The sequence below is a fragment of the Sphaeramia orbicularis genome, chromosome 24 (genome assembly GCF_902148855.1).
Source record: "Sphaeramia orbicularis chromosome 24, fSphaOr1.1, whole genome shotgun sequence".
NCBI classification, from domain to species: Eukaryota; Metazoa; Chordata; class Actinopteri; order Kurtiformes; family Apogonidae; genus Sphaeramia; species Sphaeramia orbicularis.
Window position 1 is genome coordinate 48,699,480 of NC_043979.1, and position 17,311 is coordinate 48,716,790.

General features: G+C 34.9%; 1 protein-coding gene across 2 annotated transcripts in view; it reads right to left on the bottom strand.

Moving 5' to 3' along the window:
• The window catches only part of LOC115415447 (protein broad-minded-like), a 183,615-nt gene that overhangs the window by 76,703 nt on the left and 89,601 nt on the right, over positions 1-17,311 (bottom strand). For both annotated transcript variants that reach the window (XM_030129015.1, XM_030129016.1), the window contains exon 24: positions 2,676-2,798. In XM_030129015.1, coding sequence (XP_029984875.1) covers positions 2,676-2,798 — 123 coding nt within the window. The remainder of the gene's footprint in view (positions 1-2,675; positions 2,799-17,311) is intronic.

The window sequence follows — 17,311 nt, forward strand, 5'->3', positions numbered from 1 at the left end:
TCGGTGAATTCGGGTGTCACCGCTGGTAGAAAAAAAGAAAAAGGTCAGAAAGAACCTTGGGGAGGGACAAAGAAAGTAGAGTAAACCAAAGTTAGATGCTGAGGAGTAAAGTTTAGATGACTTTGAGTGAGAGGAGGATGACAAGGAGGAGAAAAGGCTAAAAGGAAATAAAAGATGATGATGTCTGCGGCCGTTATGGAAGGAGAGAGGGCAGGAAAAGGCAATGGCAGAATAAATCATCATCATCAAGTCATCATTCTCCAAAACTGAGCCAATACTCAGACATGTGACGCCAACTGGCATTTCAGGGTTATTTTCATTCCAACTTGGGGGGGGTGGGGTGGTACTTGGACACCCACTTCTCAGAAACGGCCTTTGTTTCTGCTTTATTTCATTTTATTTGTGACGCGCCGAACAAATAAACAAACGATTTCTCAACCCAAGTCGTGATTAAATCTGGACGTGTGCTGTCATATAAGGATGATGCACGGACGAGCCCACAGCTTTTACTGAATGGATATGAGAAAGGCAAATGTGCTCCGCCCGGAAACCACTGGGATTTCTAAATGACTCAGAGCACTTCCAGAAATTTAACCCTTTAAGGACGACCGTGTCATCGGCGCCGTGATTTTCATCCATCGTCACTCAAGTTAATGGAACTCCTGAACCATCTGTGCCATTAAAAAAATCCAAATGTTCTTTCTATTGGTTTATAACACATTAGGGTAGAGGTCTGCAGGGGCGGAGGGGGAGGGGTGAAAGTGGGCGGAGCTTAGAGCAGCAGAGTGCAGTCGGTGAGAGAGACATGGAAGATTTTTATTACTTTTACCAGCCTTTAAGTGATGTTTTAGCAGTGAATTCTTGTAAACAAATGTATATAGTAGTGATTGTGCTGTTTTGGGGCGTTCTGCTGGTGTGGTTTGCCATGTTTTTGTTGAGCTTCACCATTTTTTTTTACCTCCGCCAAGGAACGGTGGAGGTTAGGTTTTCATCGGGGCACATTTTCTGTGTGTTTGTCTGTTAGCAAGACAACTCACAAAGTTATGGAAGGATTTTGATGAAATTTTCAGGAAACGTTGATACCGGCACAAGGAACAAATGATTACATTTTCGTGGTGGTCCTTCAAGGTCACACAAGGTCGAAGGTCATGGACCCAAATGAAAATCCATATTTGATGTCCTATCGGTGATCAATTGGAACTATATTGATATCTGTAACTATTTACATGTTATAAACCATCAACATATGAGCCATTATAAATGAAGGCAAACTTTTAATAATTAAAAAATTGCCCATAGGTGTGAATGTGAGAGTGTTTGTTTGTCTCTATATGTTCAGCCCTGCGCTGAACTGGGATAATGTCCAGGGTGTACCCCGCCTTCACCTGTAAGTAGCTGGGATAGGCTCCAAGTGACCCCCGTGACCCTAGTGAGGATAAAGCGGGTTCAGAAAATGAATGAACGAATGAATGAATAAAAAATTGGTCAAAAATCTGAATTTCATAAAACTGTGAACAAACTTTGTAGACATTGTCCCAGGGAAGCTACATATAAAATCTGAAATGAATCCAATCAGTAGTTTCATCAGAGAAGAAGATTGTTGAAATCTAGATACTGGTGACCTTGACTTTAACCCTTTAACGTCACTAAAGGTCAAAGGTCACGGACCCAAATGAAAGTCCATATTTGACTTCCTATCAGTGATCAATAGGAACTATATTGATATATGTAACCATTTACATGTTATAAACCATCAAAATATGAGCAATTATAAACAAAGGCAAATTTAATATTCAAAAAATTGGTCAAAAATAGAAATTTCTCAAAACTGTGAACCAAGTTTGTAGACATATTCCCAAGGAAGCTACGTATAAAATTTGAAATGAATCCAATCAGTAGTTTCGTCAGAGAAGAAGATTGTTGAAATCTAAATATTGGTGACCTTGAGTTTGACTCTTTAAGGTCCCTAAGGTCAAAGGTCACGGACCCAAATGAAAGTCCATATATGACTTCCTATCAGTGATCAATAGGAACTATATTGACATCTGTAACCATTTACATGTTATAAACCATCCACATATGAGCCGTTGTAAATAAAGGCAATTTTTAATATTCCAAAAATTGGTCAAAAATTGAAATTTCTCAAAACTGTGAACAAACATTGTAGACATATTCCCAAGGAAGCTACAAATAAAATTTGAAATGAATAGACATCAGTGACCTTCACTTTAACCCTTTAAGGTCCCTTAAGGTCAAAGGTCACAGACCCAAATGAAAGTCCAGATATGACTTCTATCAGTGATCAACAGGAACTATATTAATATCTGTAACCATTTCCATGATATAAACCATCAAAATATGAACCATTAGAAGGACAGGCACACTTCTAATGTTTAAGAAATTCATGAAAAATTCCAAAATCTAGATTTCTCAAAAAACAAATTGTCAACATTGTCCCAAGGAAGATCCGTATAAACCCTGGAATTAATCCGACCACTAATTTCTATTTCCGTGTTGTGTAAGTTGTAAAGGAAGGTTAAAAGTGCTATGACACTAAAACCATTCCACTAATGTGATGACGGCAGCTGAAGCATTGAAGTGGTCGACATAATAAAAGCCGGAGCGGAACGTCCTCGGGCGTAAACGTCGGAGTATGTGTTGATTGTGGTTCCTACCCTTTGCCGCTGCCAGGCTCGGTGACATTCTCCCTCTGACTCTGCAGCAGCATGGAGCAGATGTTGTATTGGCTCTCCAGCAGCAGGAAAGTGTCCAGATTACAGCAGAGCACACTGAGCAGTCTGCAGCAAAACACACACACACAAACACACACAGATTTACATATGTGCAGAGGACTGGCAGAGGCAGATACTGTAGCGGAGCAGCGGTCCAGGACACAACAGAGTAAATACTGTAGAGCAGCTGAAAACAAAGCGCACACAGCCCTGTTTTGGCCTGGTGCGTCTGGAGCGGTCCGTGCTAATTTTACTCCAAATGCGAGCCGTGGCCAATTGGAGGCTTTGTTAAGTACGAGCCCTCGGGAAAAAGCTTCACGCTTCGTTTTCGGTCGCTGGTAATGACATCGAACTTAGGCGGAGTGTTGAGCTCCCACAGCGTTTGGACGAAAACGCAGGCGTAAAAGCTCCGTGTTTGAGAAGATCCTCAATCTGCGGATCCGGCAGGTGTTTTTTACATCATCGTTGCACAACAGGTGATTCGCAGTTTTTATCCGACCGCACGCCACACTCAGCACTGACAAACATATGTAATGTGCGATATGTTTTTAAAGGGATCAGTGCAACAACGGAATGTCCGAGTGTGTGAGTGAGTGATGGGTTTGTGTTCGGTTTACGCCTGCTTTTTTTTTAGTTGCTTTTATTTGTAGGTTTTGTTTTGGATTTTCTATATGATGTACAGACTGGATGGCACTTTTAAATGATGGTGTACTTGTTACAATGACAATAAAGATATTCTATTCTATTCCGATCCAATCCAACCCATTCTATTCTAATTTAATGTGATCTATTCTATTCTAATCTACACTATTCTATTGTATTTTATTCTAATCTCCTCTATTCTGTTCTATTCTAATCATATTGTATTGTATTTAAATCTAATCTATTCTAATCGATTCTATTTTATTGTATTCTGCTCTAATCTCTTCTCTTCAACTCTATTCTATTCTATTCTATTCTATTCTATTCTAATCTATTCTATTCTAATCGTATTGTATTGTATTTAAATCTAATCTATTCTAATCGATTCTATTCTATTGTATTCTGGTCTAATCTCTTCTAATGTATTCTATTCTAATCTATTCTATTCTATTCTATTCAACTGTATTCTATTCTGATCTAATCTATTCTGTTCTATTCTAATCGTATTGTATACTATTCTACTCTACTCATGTGATATTTTTCTAACATACACAGCAGTAAAATGAATCAAAAACATTTAAAATAATAGTAAAACACTGACATTTTACTGCAAAATAACTACTTGTACTTACATTTTAAGTACATGTTACTATTAATACTTAGACTTTTACATAACTGAGGTTTAAATACAACTTTTATTTGTGGAGTTTTCTGTGTCTGGGTTCAGTTTCCTGTACCGGTAATGTGTGTGCACTATTATGGGATGGGCGTCAGGACTGTGCACCAGGTCTGATTAAAGCAGTGAAAGGTGGTGGGCGTCTGCATCGTAAGAAAGGATAAACTAAGCCTGGACTTTGGTGGAACAACACACATGAAATTCTATTGAAAAAGAATGAGGGTCATTTTGACCCACCGAAGGAAGCTTAAGGGAGTAAAACAAAAACTACAATTACATTAAATCTATAAAATATAAGTTAAAATTTTAATGTCATGATGTTAATAATGTGTTTTTTTAAAGAATACCTGGAATATGAAAATAATAACTATTAATTACAAAGATATTACTGTAAAACCACCTCACCGGGTCATTTGGACCCACTTATACATCTGAGTTAAAGGTGGTTCAGTGTCAAACCTTCCTCCTCATCACCATCATAATAACTTCCACCTCCTTCCATCAATTTGAAGCTGATTTTAACTCTGACAGCTTTGAACTCCAGCTGTAAAAGTGTTTTTGTGTGTGTTTCACAGAAGTATTTTAATCTCAATGATCTACTTGCTGTCGGCCGTCCACTCTACCAGCAATTAATGTGGTCGTAATTGGTTTTTAAAGTGTCATATCAGTACTAAACTGCCCTTTTCATCAGGTTAAATTAAATATTTGTGTGCAGGCTAAACCTGAACGGTCAAGTGGATTGGATTGATTTTTTGCTTTTCATTTTCTGGATTCTTTCTATTTTTTTTACTTTCACTTGTACTACAGATTAAAAAAACACACACGATACTGAATAAACCTGTATGTGGTTAAAAACAATTTAGATTTGTACCAACAGAATTCTGTGTGTGTTCTGTGAACAGTATAAACCTACATATATGTATAAATGATAAGCTGAGGCCAGTGTTGCTTTTGTCAACAAAAATTATGACAAAATATCTTCGTCAACGAACCTTTACCGCGTGACGAAAACGAGATGAGACGTAACGAAAACAGTGGTCATGTGACGATAACTATAATTAAATGTATAATGCAATGTTGCTGACTGATAAAAACAAGGCTAAATGTAGTTTACAAACAAAAACTGGGATAAAATGTCGCTTCATTTTTGTTAATGAGACGAGACGAATTGATGTTATTACCACACAAGCATTTTTGCCATTTGTAAATAAAACTATCTGGTCATCAAAAAAATTAATTAAATTAATTAATTAATTGGTCCTACCCCATTGAGCTCAAATTAGCCTGAATGTGGCCCCTGAAAAAAGTGAGTTTGACACCTTTGTTTTTAAGGGTTAAACTATGAAGAAAAAAAAAAAAAAAAAAAAAACTATAAAAAAAATTCAAATTACAAAATACAACTATTCAAAAAAAAGCAACTACAGGGTGGGAAGGCAAAATGTACAATATTTTGAGGCAGGGATTGAAAGACAGTGTATGACCAATTAGTTTATTGAAAGTCATGAGAATTTATTTGCCACAAGAAAATGTCCATAATAGAAAATGTTTTTATTCTATGTGTCCTCCTCCTTTCTCAATAACTGCCTTCACACGCTTCCTGAAACTTGCGCAAGTGTTCCTCAAATATTGGGGTGACAACTTCTCCCATTCTTCTTTAATAGTATCTTCCAGACTTTCTGGTAATAGTTTTGCTCATAGTCATTCTCTTCTTTCCATTCTAAACAGTCTTTATGGACACTCCAACTATTTTTGAAATCTCCTTTGGTGTGACGAGTGCATTCAGCAAATCACACACTCTGACGTTTGCTTTCCTGATTACTCATATGGGCAAAAGTTTCTGAAAAGGTATGGATAATAGTGTTAGGTATGATTATGACATCAGTATATGTTTGGTTCCAAAACAATGGACGTAGTGCCTGCTGAGAAAAAACAACTAAATGTTCATTGTACATTTTGCTTCCCCACCCTGTATAAAAAATTCAAATTACTAAACACAACTATCCCCAAAAAAAAAAGATAAAATCAACTATAAAAAAATTCAAATTACAAAACAAACTATTAAAAAAAAAAAAAATAACTATAAGAAAATTCAAATTACAAAATAAAACTATTCAAAAAACAAATTCAACTATAAAATAAAATTACAAAATACAACTATTCAAAGATAAAAAATAAACTGTAAAAAAAATTCAAATTACAAAATACAACTATCCAAAAAAATGAAATCAAATCAACTATAAAAAAAATCAAATTACAATAAACTATTTAAAAAAAATCAACTATAAAAAAATTGTAATTACAAAATAAAACTATTCAAAAAACAAATTCAACTATAAAGAAATAAAATTACAAATACAACTATTTAAACAAAAAAAAAAATTAAACTGTAAAAAAATTCAAATTACAAAATACAACTATTTTTAAAAAATCAACTATAAAAAAATTCTAATTACGAAATATAACTATTTTAAACAAATTCTTGCAAAATACAACAGTTCCTATCTGACGGCACACATTTCCTTCCATATGAAACTGACAAACTCGTACTGAAATGTACAAAGTAGGAACAAATAAAAACCAGAGGACAAACGGCTTCTGCAGTGTTGTATTTATGAAAGCTGTAGAAATTGAATAAAGACGTTGTTTTTCCAGTGGATAAAAACATGCCTTTCTTTTTTTCTTTTGGCTTCTATTAATTTAGCTCAGTTTTTTTGCGGAACGTGGCAAAACAATCACCACATGAAACGGCGGAATGAAGGGAAATGTCAGGGCTATTTTAAACACTTAAAAGCTTTGAAATGGCAGCTCTGCTTTCCACAAAATGTCATTTCCATTTCCGGCGCCGTGTGTGTGTCGGTACGTCGTCAGGGTTCTAATCTGTCCTGGACGTACAGTATGTGTGGGGTTCCGGCTCCGTCCTGTTCTGTTCGCTCCTCCTTCCAAACTGATGCTGGATCTGCTCGTGTCCTGGGCGGTTTTGTTGGACAGTTTGATTGACAGCTCCACTCACTCGGGCTGACAGCAGCACGGCCAGATGTCGGCGTCTGTCGGGCCTTGTGACCCCCCCCCCTCGGGCTTCAAACAGAAATAGAGGACTAGGACTGCCACCGGTTTGTCAGTTGGATGGGACTGTTTTACTAAGTGGGCTGAAAAGGGCCTGTCCAAACACAGTCCACCAGTGCATTCATCTGGTACAGGACATACCACACATGTGCACACCAGGGGGATTACAGGCTTTAATATTTTACTTCTTTAAGTTTGGTTTTCATTCATGTATTATTAGCGCCTCAGCGGGAGAAACGGACTGATTTTAGCTGATTTTCAAAAATTCAGATTCAGATTTCGTTCTTGTCATTTAAATGTTACATTACACTGGTCAACAACAAATTTATTGTTTCAGTTTTTTGAGCTGATTTAGGATCATTTTGGTGTGCTGAATCCAAAAATCACATTCATTTTGCTCAACCAGGTCAACTTTCTGAACTATGCTACATATTGGCTTTTTTTTTTTAACATTTTTGCTTACATTTATGGGCATTTTCACATCATATGATACAAAATTCTTTCATATTTCTTGCAATAAACGAGTTCTGAAGATTTTACTTTTGCCAATTTATGATTGTTTTTTTTTTAACCCTTTCATGCACAAATTATGAGAACCTTAGTCAAGATTTTTTTCTTCAGTGTTTAGCCATGAAAAAAACAATGCGATCGAGTTTTTTTTTCTATGGAGTTACAAAAATACCCATGCATTTAATTTTTGAAGTAAAGAAACGTGTTTAAAACCCAATATCAGAAAGTGAGATGAAAACAATGAAATAAAAACATTTTTAATGCTGCTAATCTGATGTCTTCTCACATTTTAACATATTCTAATGCTAGTAATTACTCACTTCATGGAGATAATATGCAAAAAAAACCTTCTTGTCTAACAAATAAAAATTGATTTACACTCAAACATGTTAGTGCAGATCAGGTTTATCTAGAACAGTAAAGTTACAGTAATGGTCTGAATTACAGTGTATGGGATGGTGCATAAGCGTCCACTGTGTTGGCTGATACGGAACTAAAACAACAAAACCCATGAATATACAAGAGAACAGATGGAGAAGAACTGTCCACTGGAGTGGGCAGTGCATGAAAGGGTTAATATTACAGGTGAATGAAATGGCTTCGACTAGAAGATCTTGCAAAAATAAGCCTGACATATTCTGCTACATCTGCGCTGAATACACCATTGTACCTAACAGGAATCCTGTTAGAAAATGATTTTTTTTCTCTTAAAACCTATTTTGGGTGAGAACTATATAAAAAATTAACTGATAAAGTCACAAAAATGTAATCAATTTTGTGAGAAGATCAAATTTTTCAAATCAAATTAGCAAAAAAACCTGACCTGATTGAAAAAAACAGATGTCATTTTTGGATTTAGCGGTGCAAAATGGTGCTAATTCAGTTGAAAAAATCTAGACAACTTGCAAAAAACATTTTTTTGTAACCCAGTGTAATAGATGAACCACAAAACATACTACAGATGTGAGGAAACTAGTGCTGGGCAGCGATTACAATTGTATTCGCAATTAATCGCGTGGATTTCTGCGATTAATCATATACTTATATTGGGGGGGGGGGGTTGCCTGCATCAACAGTGTGTATTTCCTTTCAGTGATATTTCAGACTGAAGTTCTCCGCTGATTAAAATAATTGCACATTTCAGTGCTTCCAAACACCTGTGTGTCCCCCCCCCACCATCTGAAGACATTTCAAATGAAAATGTCCATGGAACAGACCGCTACTGTTACACATGTTTATGTCCACACAGTTTATTTACACTTGTGAGTGATTGACAGGAGTCTTAGTCCCACTAATCAGTACTAATACTAATAAGAACAATAATATGTGATGTTCAGTTGTTCAAAGTAAACAAAGGGGGCCCTCTAGTGGTCAGAATAAGTGTCACTAACGTATGTTTTGTCCTTGCGGTGTTCCCGTAGTCAGTTCAGACATAAGAAGGAACTAACAGACACGTTTCTTTCACTCCGTTTGTATGGCCCCAAAAATGTTTACCTGTGAGTATTTTCTGTTCAGTTGTTGTCAGAATGAATAGTATCAAATATCTCTGATGTGAACCTTTGTTGTTGGATAAAAAGACGTAAATCTTAAATTAATCTGTAAATGTTAATCGTTAGCATGTCTATGGATTTTCCCATTCAAGTTAGCATCGAGCTAGTGGTATTTTTCCCATTCATTTAAATGTATAATGCCATGTAAATGTACTAAGTGAACAGAACTCAGACATATTTTGTTTGTATGTGTCAGTTTTACAGCGAGTCTACAGGAACAGATTTGGACACAAGTTTTGGGCTTTTCTTGTTAAACCTGCTGTCTATCTGCCGAGCTAATCGCTACACGCACACAAGCAGAAGAATAGGAGTTACAAGTGTACTGTCCTCGCTAAGACGTCTGTAGCTTAAACATGTTAATAACACATTGTAATAAACACATCCAAAATAACGTCATAAACATGTTTCTAACGGCACGTTTGCATGTGAAATTATTTAGCAAACAACAGAATGATTGACACATACAGGCGTTGAACTGCAGGAGTTAAAGTTTGATTCAGCATTACTTGGAAAAGCTCGCTCACTTTTCTCCTCTCAGCTCGTACACAGTTCACACAGAGCACCGGCGTGTAGAGCGCCAAAATAAAAGCATGACTTTCAAAATAAGAGTCCATATGTATAAATGAACTAAGACTTGCTTGAAAGGCAGAACAGCATTAACGGGAGATTAAAAAAAAATTGTTGGCGTTATTTAATGAATGCGTTCATGCGGTAATAACGCGTTAACTTGCCCAGCCCTAGTGGAAACAGTTTCAGTTTATTTTATCCACCTTTTAGTTTAGTTTGGCCAACTTTTAGTCTGTTTAAACTGTCTCTTAGTTTGGTTTTACGTCACTTTAGTTTAGCCGTATAAACCGTATAGAACAGGGCTGTCAAACTCAGTTCAGTTCAGTTCCACAAACAGCTAAATTTCATCTGAAATGGGCCGAACCAGTAAAATAATAACATAATAATATATAAATAATGTCAACTCCAAACTTTTCTCTGTTTTAGAGCAAAAAAAAGTACATTTACATTATGAGAAGGTCTATATTTACAAAACTGTCCTTTCAAACAATGTGATTAAACTGAAAAAAATAAGTGTAATTTTAACAATATTATGTCTCAGTTTCTCATTTCCACATGTACACTATAACTTACAGATCACAGTGGATCTACAAACACACGAAACATTTAATATCAGACAGAATCTTGTTAAAATTGTACTTCTCTTAAAACATGTCAGGTTGTTCATATTTGTTCAGGTTATTCATATTTTTTGCAAAATTAAATACATGAAAATATTTACATTTACAATGAGAAAAATTTGGAGTTGTCATTATTTTTACGTTATTTTGATCGTATTTTACTGCTCCTGCCCACTTGAGGTTGAATTGTTCTGAATGTGGAACCTGAATAAAAGGACTGTTCATATCTTGAGTGTAATTTTTGCATTTTTGCACAAATTCATCCCTAGGGCCAGACTGGACCCTTTGGCGGGCCGGATTTGGCCCCCGAGCCGCATGTTTGACACCTGTGGTCTAGAAAATGGAGGGAATTTGTGGTTTTATTGTGGCTGTTTTCACTCTAAAACAGAGCTAAGCTAACAGAGCTAAGCTAACAAAGCTATAAGGTAAACTGTTATCTGTTTAAACTGTCTCAGTCTAGTTTTATCATCTTTCAGTCTGGTTTAAACATGAAATAGTTTGGTTTGATAGTCTTTTAGATTTGTTTTAACAAATTTTAGTCTGTTTTAACCATGTTTCATTTCATTTTACTGTCTTTTATACTAGTTTCACCAACTTCTAGTTTGTTTAAACCATCTTTTAGTTTGGTTTTACTATACTTTAGTTTAATTCTCCTTTAGTTGCATTTAGCATCTTTTAGTTTGGTTTTATCATCTTATTTTGTTCACGTTTTACACATTTTAGATTAATTTTAATGTCTTTTATATTAGTTTCAGCGACTTTTAGTCTGTTTAAACCATCTCTTAGCTTGGTTTTACAACACTTTAGTTTAAGTGTCTAAATCACAGAAAACAGAGGTGATTAGTGGCTTTACTGTGGCTGTTTTCAGTCTAAAAACAGAACTAAGCTAACAGAGCTATAATGTAAACTCTTATGTGTTTAAACTGTCTCTTAGTTTGGTTTTATTATACTTTAGTCTACTTTTACCATTTTTAAGTCTGGTTTAACCATGAAATAGTTTGGTTTGATTGTCTTAGATTCGTTTTAAACAAATGTTAATCTATTTTAACTATGTTTAGTTTCATTTTACTGTTTTTTATACTAGTTTTATAAACATTTAGTCTTTTTAAACCATCTTTGAGTTTGGTTTTACTATACTTTAGTCTAGTTTAATTGTCCTTTAGTTGCATTCATCATGTTTTAGCTTGGTTTTATTATCTTTTTTGTTCACATTTTACACCTTTTAGTTTAATTCTAATGTCTTTTATATTAGTTTCACCAACTTTTCGTTTGTTTAAACCATCTTTCAGTTTGGTTTTACTATACTTTAGTCTAGTATAATCATCTTTAAGTCTGGTTTAACCATCAAATAGTTTGGTTTTACAATCTTTTAGACCTGTTTTACCAAATTTTAGTCTGTTTTACCAAATTTTAGTTTAGTTTTCCTGTCTTTTATACTAGTTTTACAAACTTTTAGTCTGTTTAAACCATCTTTTAGTTTGGTTTTACTATACTTTAGTTTAACTGTCTAAACCATAGAGAAAATGGAGGTGATTAGTGGTTTTACTGTGGCTGTTTTCAGTCTAAAAACAGAGCTAAGCTAACAGAGCTATAATGTAAACTATCAGCCGATGCAGCATGTGAACATTATGAGATACATTGTTATTTTGAGCGACTGTTAAAATAACCATCTATGAGTTTTAGTTTTTGAAAAAAATCTTATGTGACACAGATGTGTAGAAACTAGGGGTGTAAGAAAATATCGGTTCTGCGATATATTGTAATATTTCATTTCACAATACTGTATCGCTATAAAAAAGTAGTGTATCGATATTTTTTGGTATTTATTCAAATGCAGATGTTGTGGAGGTTCATTTGTGTTTTTCTTTGTTGTTTATATTTTACTTATTATTCTTTAACACTCTTTTATTAAATAATGTTAGTTCCTTTGTTGGGATTGAACTAAAATAATGTTATAATGTTAGTTAGTTGTAATGTCTGTAAAACATAATTTCAGTTTGAACACAGGAACATTTTGTGATACAGCATTGGATCCTGTTCTGATCAAATAAAAATGTAGTTTGTATTTGTGCAGATTTCTGGTGTAATTCAATTCTTCAAGGAAATAATCATTTAAAAAAAAGGAAGAAACAAAAAATTGCCTTTTTAACAGTATTGTGATCCGATTGTATGGTCAGATTCTTGCCAAAACACAGCCTTAGTAAAACCATGATCTTTATCCTTTCTTCAGTGTCTGGTTCAGTCTGTGGACACACAGGGATGATTCATTGGTGGTTTTGGTAGAACTAAGTGTGTTTGGAATATTCACACTGGATCGAACCACTTTAGTCTTAGAAGTGATGATGCATTAGATCAATTATTCTTGAATTGAGATTTATTATTCATCTAAAGAGTCTGCTTCAAGTCTCAGTCCAACATTATTCTCTATGAGTTTTAACTAATGTTTTAATGAGATTATGCATCAATAAGTCATCAATTACAGGCTTCATTTGTTCTGAAACCCTGCATTCATCGGATTCTCTCACACTTATGTTTTTAATCTACTAAGACTGAGCCGAAGAAAACTAAACAAAACAGAAAAAAAAAAACAAAAAAAAAAACAAAGCAGTAGTTCCTCCTGTCATCCAACTCAAGCTGCTTTCACAGCTTTTTGTTTGATGTTACTGAACAAGACTAATATAACTAAAATATTTATTCATTTCACTGTGGTTTAGTTTGTCTGAGCAGACGCGAGGATTAGATCTGAACTGAGGAGGCGCAGAGGCGTCACACATTTATATAATGAGCTGCATTTATAGAGTTTTTCAGTTGGATTTCACAGAAGCAGCAAAATAAAAACCAGTCGTGGAATCACAAGGTTTTAAATGAGAACAAGTGCAAGAAGTGGAGAGAAAATAAATGTTTCACAGGAACTAAAAAAGACAGCTGAAGGAAATTAAAACTCATTAAAATCATGAGAGGTTATAGGAGTTTTACGCACTAGTGGCTGCGTGTAATACGAAACCCCTTTGTTTCTCATCTGCAGCTGGTATTCGTGTGATACTACGACGAAAACAGTTTGTTTGTTTTTGTGGAAACGCTGATGCAGATTTACAGAAGTAGCCCTTCATGAACCAAGACACAGAGACCAAAGAAGATTTGTCAAATTACAGCGTGATGAAAAGTTTGAAGAAACAAAGTAAACTATACTTCACATCAGTTTGGTCTCATTTTGTCTACGCACTGTGGTAAACTATGTGGACAAAAGTATGTGGACATGTTGAATTCAGGTGTTTCTTTTCTAACAAAACAATAATGACTAATGTCAGAATATAGTTTTATATTATGGGATGAATATCATTTCATTGGTTAGTTTGGTTTAAATTGTTATCTTTGCTTCCAAAATGACACAGAGATGGTTTTGGTTTCATTTCTCTCAACATTGATATTGATTTTAGTTTATCAGTGACTATGATTTTAAATGTTCTTCCTCTAAATTTATAAAATATTTTTCCTGCTCTGACTGTAAATAATCATTTTCTACCACATCTCAACCATCTACTTTCTTCATGTCTCACTGAGGAAGAAAAATCTACCATTAAACTTTAAGGAAATATTGATGTTTCTAAACTATATGGACATAAATATTGGGACACATCATGTCTACAGCTGTCAGATGTCCTGTTCATGAGGATTTGAGATAAAAACATCAATATTTCCTTAAAGTTTAATGGGAGATTTTTCTTCCTCAGTCAGATGTGAAGAAAGTAGATGGTTAGCAAAAAACCCTCACAAAAAGGAACAGAATAAGCAACAAAATTAATAAAAATGAACAACCCAAGTATCAAAAAGAACAAAAAAGCACAAAAAATGAACAAAATAAGCATCAAAATAAAATAAGTAAGAAGTGTTGTTTATGATGATTTGAGATAAAAACATCAACATATACAAATATATATTCATCTGAGAATGATTAATTCCAATAATAAACTGACTTTCTATAGGTTAGAGTTGGAAAATATGGATAAAAATGACGATATGGTCCAAATACTCACATGTCTAATAATTGTGTAACAGTGGAGTTCCCAGTTTTTAGATGTTATTGTTAAAATTGACCAAAAATACCACAGATTCAAGTCCTGAAATGATAGTTGTCAGTCGTATAGAAAAATCTTCCACCACAACTAACCATCTATTTTCATCACATCTCACTGAGGAAGAAAAATCTACCATTAAACTTCAAGGTAATATTGCTGTTTCTAAACTATATGGACATAAATATTGGGACACATCATGTCTACAGCTGTAAGATGTCCTGTTCATGAGGATTTAAGATGAAAACATCAATATTTTCTTAAAGTTTAATGGGAGATTTGCCTCAGAGCTGGTTTTTACTTAATTTCTCTCAACACTGATTTATTTTTCTAAACCCATGGCTATGATTTTAAATGTTCTTCCTCTAAATTTCCAAAAATATTTTTCCTGCTTTGACTGTAAAGAATTTTCTACCACAACTAACCATCTACTTTCATCATTTCTGACTGAGGAAGTAAAATCTACTATTAAACTTTAAGAAAATGTTGATGTTTTTATCTGAAACCCTCATGAACAGGACATCTTACAGCTGTAGACATGATGTGTCCCAATATTAATGTCCATACAGTTTAGAAACATCCATATATGTTTGTTTATTTATTTTAATTGCCTTGGGCTGTTGTATATGTCCTGTGTGTGTGTGTGTGTGTGTGTGTGTGTGTGTGTGTGTGTGTGTGTGTGTGTGTGTGTGTGTGGGTGTGTGTGTGTGTGTGTGTGTGTGAACAGTGTAAGATTAATGTAAAATAATTAAAATTGTAATGTAATGTAGAGAAGACCCCAGGAAGAATAGCAACTGAATCATCAGTTGCTAATGGGGATCTTAATAAATGAAATGAAATATATTATTAATAAATTCGAAGTGGCTATTGACACAGTACTGTGGCATGAAATATGGGTTTGTCTGTTACCACGGAGCCAATCAGTACCCACATTATATCATGTGTAGACTGGTAACGTACATCCCGAAAAGTACCAAGACATTCAGACAGTGTCGACCTGAGACAGAGTGGACATGTAGCTCACTTGGTAATGTATCAGGCTGCAATGTGGAAGACTTGGGTTCAACTCCTAGTCAGAGTAGCATTTCCTTTGTTTTTTTTTCCTAATTTTTCAAACAAGGGAGGGGGGTGGGGTGTGTGTGTGTGTGTGTGTGTGTGGGGGGGGGGGGGGGGGGGGGTAGAGCGCCAGTAGGTAAATCTGACATTGATATAAATCAGCCACTGGGACAACGTTCCGAGTGCAGAGTTCCACAGGACCACAGCACTGAACTGACACAGAACTGAAGTCACATGACACACTACTACATCTAACACGTAGCTCCGCCCACCTTCTCCAGCCTCCAGAGCAAAGAACACCATAAAACAACATATAGAGTATTTACAACAGGGCTCTCAAACTTATTTTCTTTCAGGTTCCACATTCAGCCCCATTTTATCTCCAGTGGGCCGAACCAGTAAAATAACAGCATAATAACCTATAAATAATGACAACTCCAAATCGTTGTCTTTGTTTTAGTGCAAAAAACCCTGTTAAATTATAAAAATACTTACTTTTATAAACTATCCAAACAAAAAAGATGTGAATAAACTGAAAAAGCTGAAATTTCTTGAGAAAAATAAATGCAATTTTAACAATATTCTGCCTCAACTTATCATTAGTCCATGTGCATTCTGGATCAGATCTACAGACACTAAACACTGAGGAACAGGAAGAAAAGAGTTCAAATTGGACTGAATTTTCTTTACACATTTCAGGTTGTTCATATTTGTTCAGGTTATTCACATTTAATTGTTACAGGATAGTTTGTAAATGTAAATATTTTCATAATTAAATGCTGTTTTTTGCACTAAAACAGATAAAAAATTTAAGTTTATCAGCATAATGTAATATTTTTTTCTCATCAAACTGAGAAGAAAATATGGAGTCATTATTTTTAGAAGGTTGTTATGTTATTATTTTACTCACCATGATATTGGTCTGTATGTGGAACCTGAACTAAAATGAGTTTGACAGCCCTGACTGTGGAATTCAAATTCATCCCACGGACCGCATTGGAACGTTTGGCGGGCCACATTTGGTCCCCGGGCCGCATGTTTGAGACCCCTGATTTACAACAATTATTCCTATTCTGTACTGTATACTATCATTAATTTGTCATTTCTTCCATCAGTTGCCACAGTACTGTGGCAACGAAATGCACAAAAGAATTAACTGAAGTATACTCCATATATGACCACAGTACTGTACAGTATACTCCATATATGACCACAGTACTGTACAGTATACTCCATATATCACCACAGTACTGTACAGTATACTCCATATATCACCACAGTACTGTACAGTATACTCCATATATCACCACAGTACTGTACAGTATACTCCATATATCACCACAGTACTGTACAGTATACTCCATATATGAACACAGTACTGTACAGTATACTCCATATATGACCACAGTACTGTACAGTATACTCCATATATAACCACAGTACTGTACAGTATACTCCATATATAACCACAGTACTGTACAGTATACTCCATATATAACCACAGTACTGTACAGTATACTCCATATATGACCACAGTACTGTACAGTATACTCCATATATGATCACAGTACTATGGAAACAAGAGGAGAATGAGTTCATGGAACAGTATCTGTGATTGGCTCTAGTACAAATGCTAACATTTGATTGGTCTGTGGTAATAGATAAACCCATATTTTGTGCCACAGTACTGTGGCAGTAGACATTGCCAAATTACCATACTCTGACATTAGTCCTTATTGTTTTGTATCCCAGACCCCTTTTAGAAAAACACCTGAATTCAACGTGTCCACATACTTTTGTCCACGTGTGAAGATTCCACTTA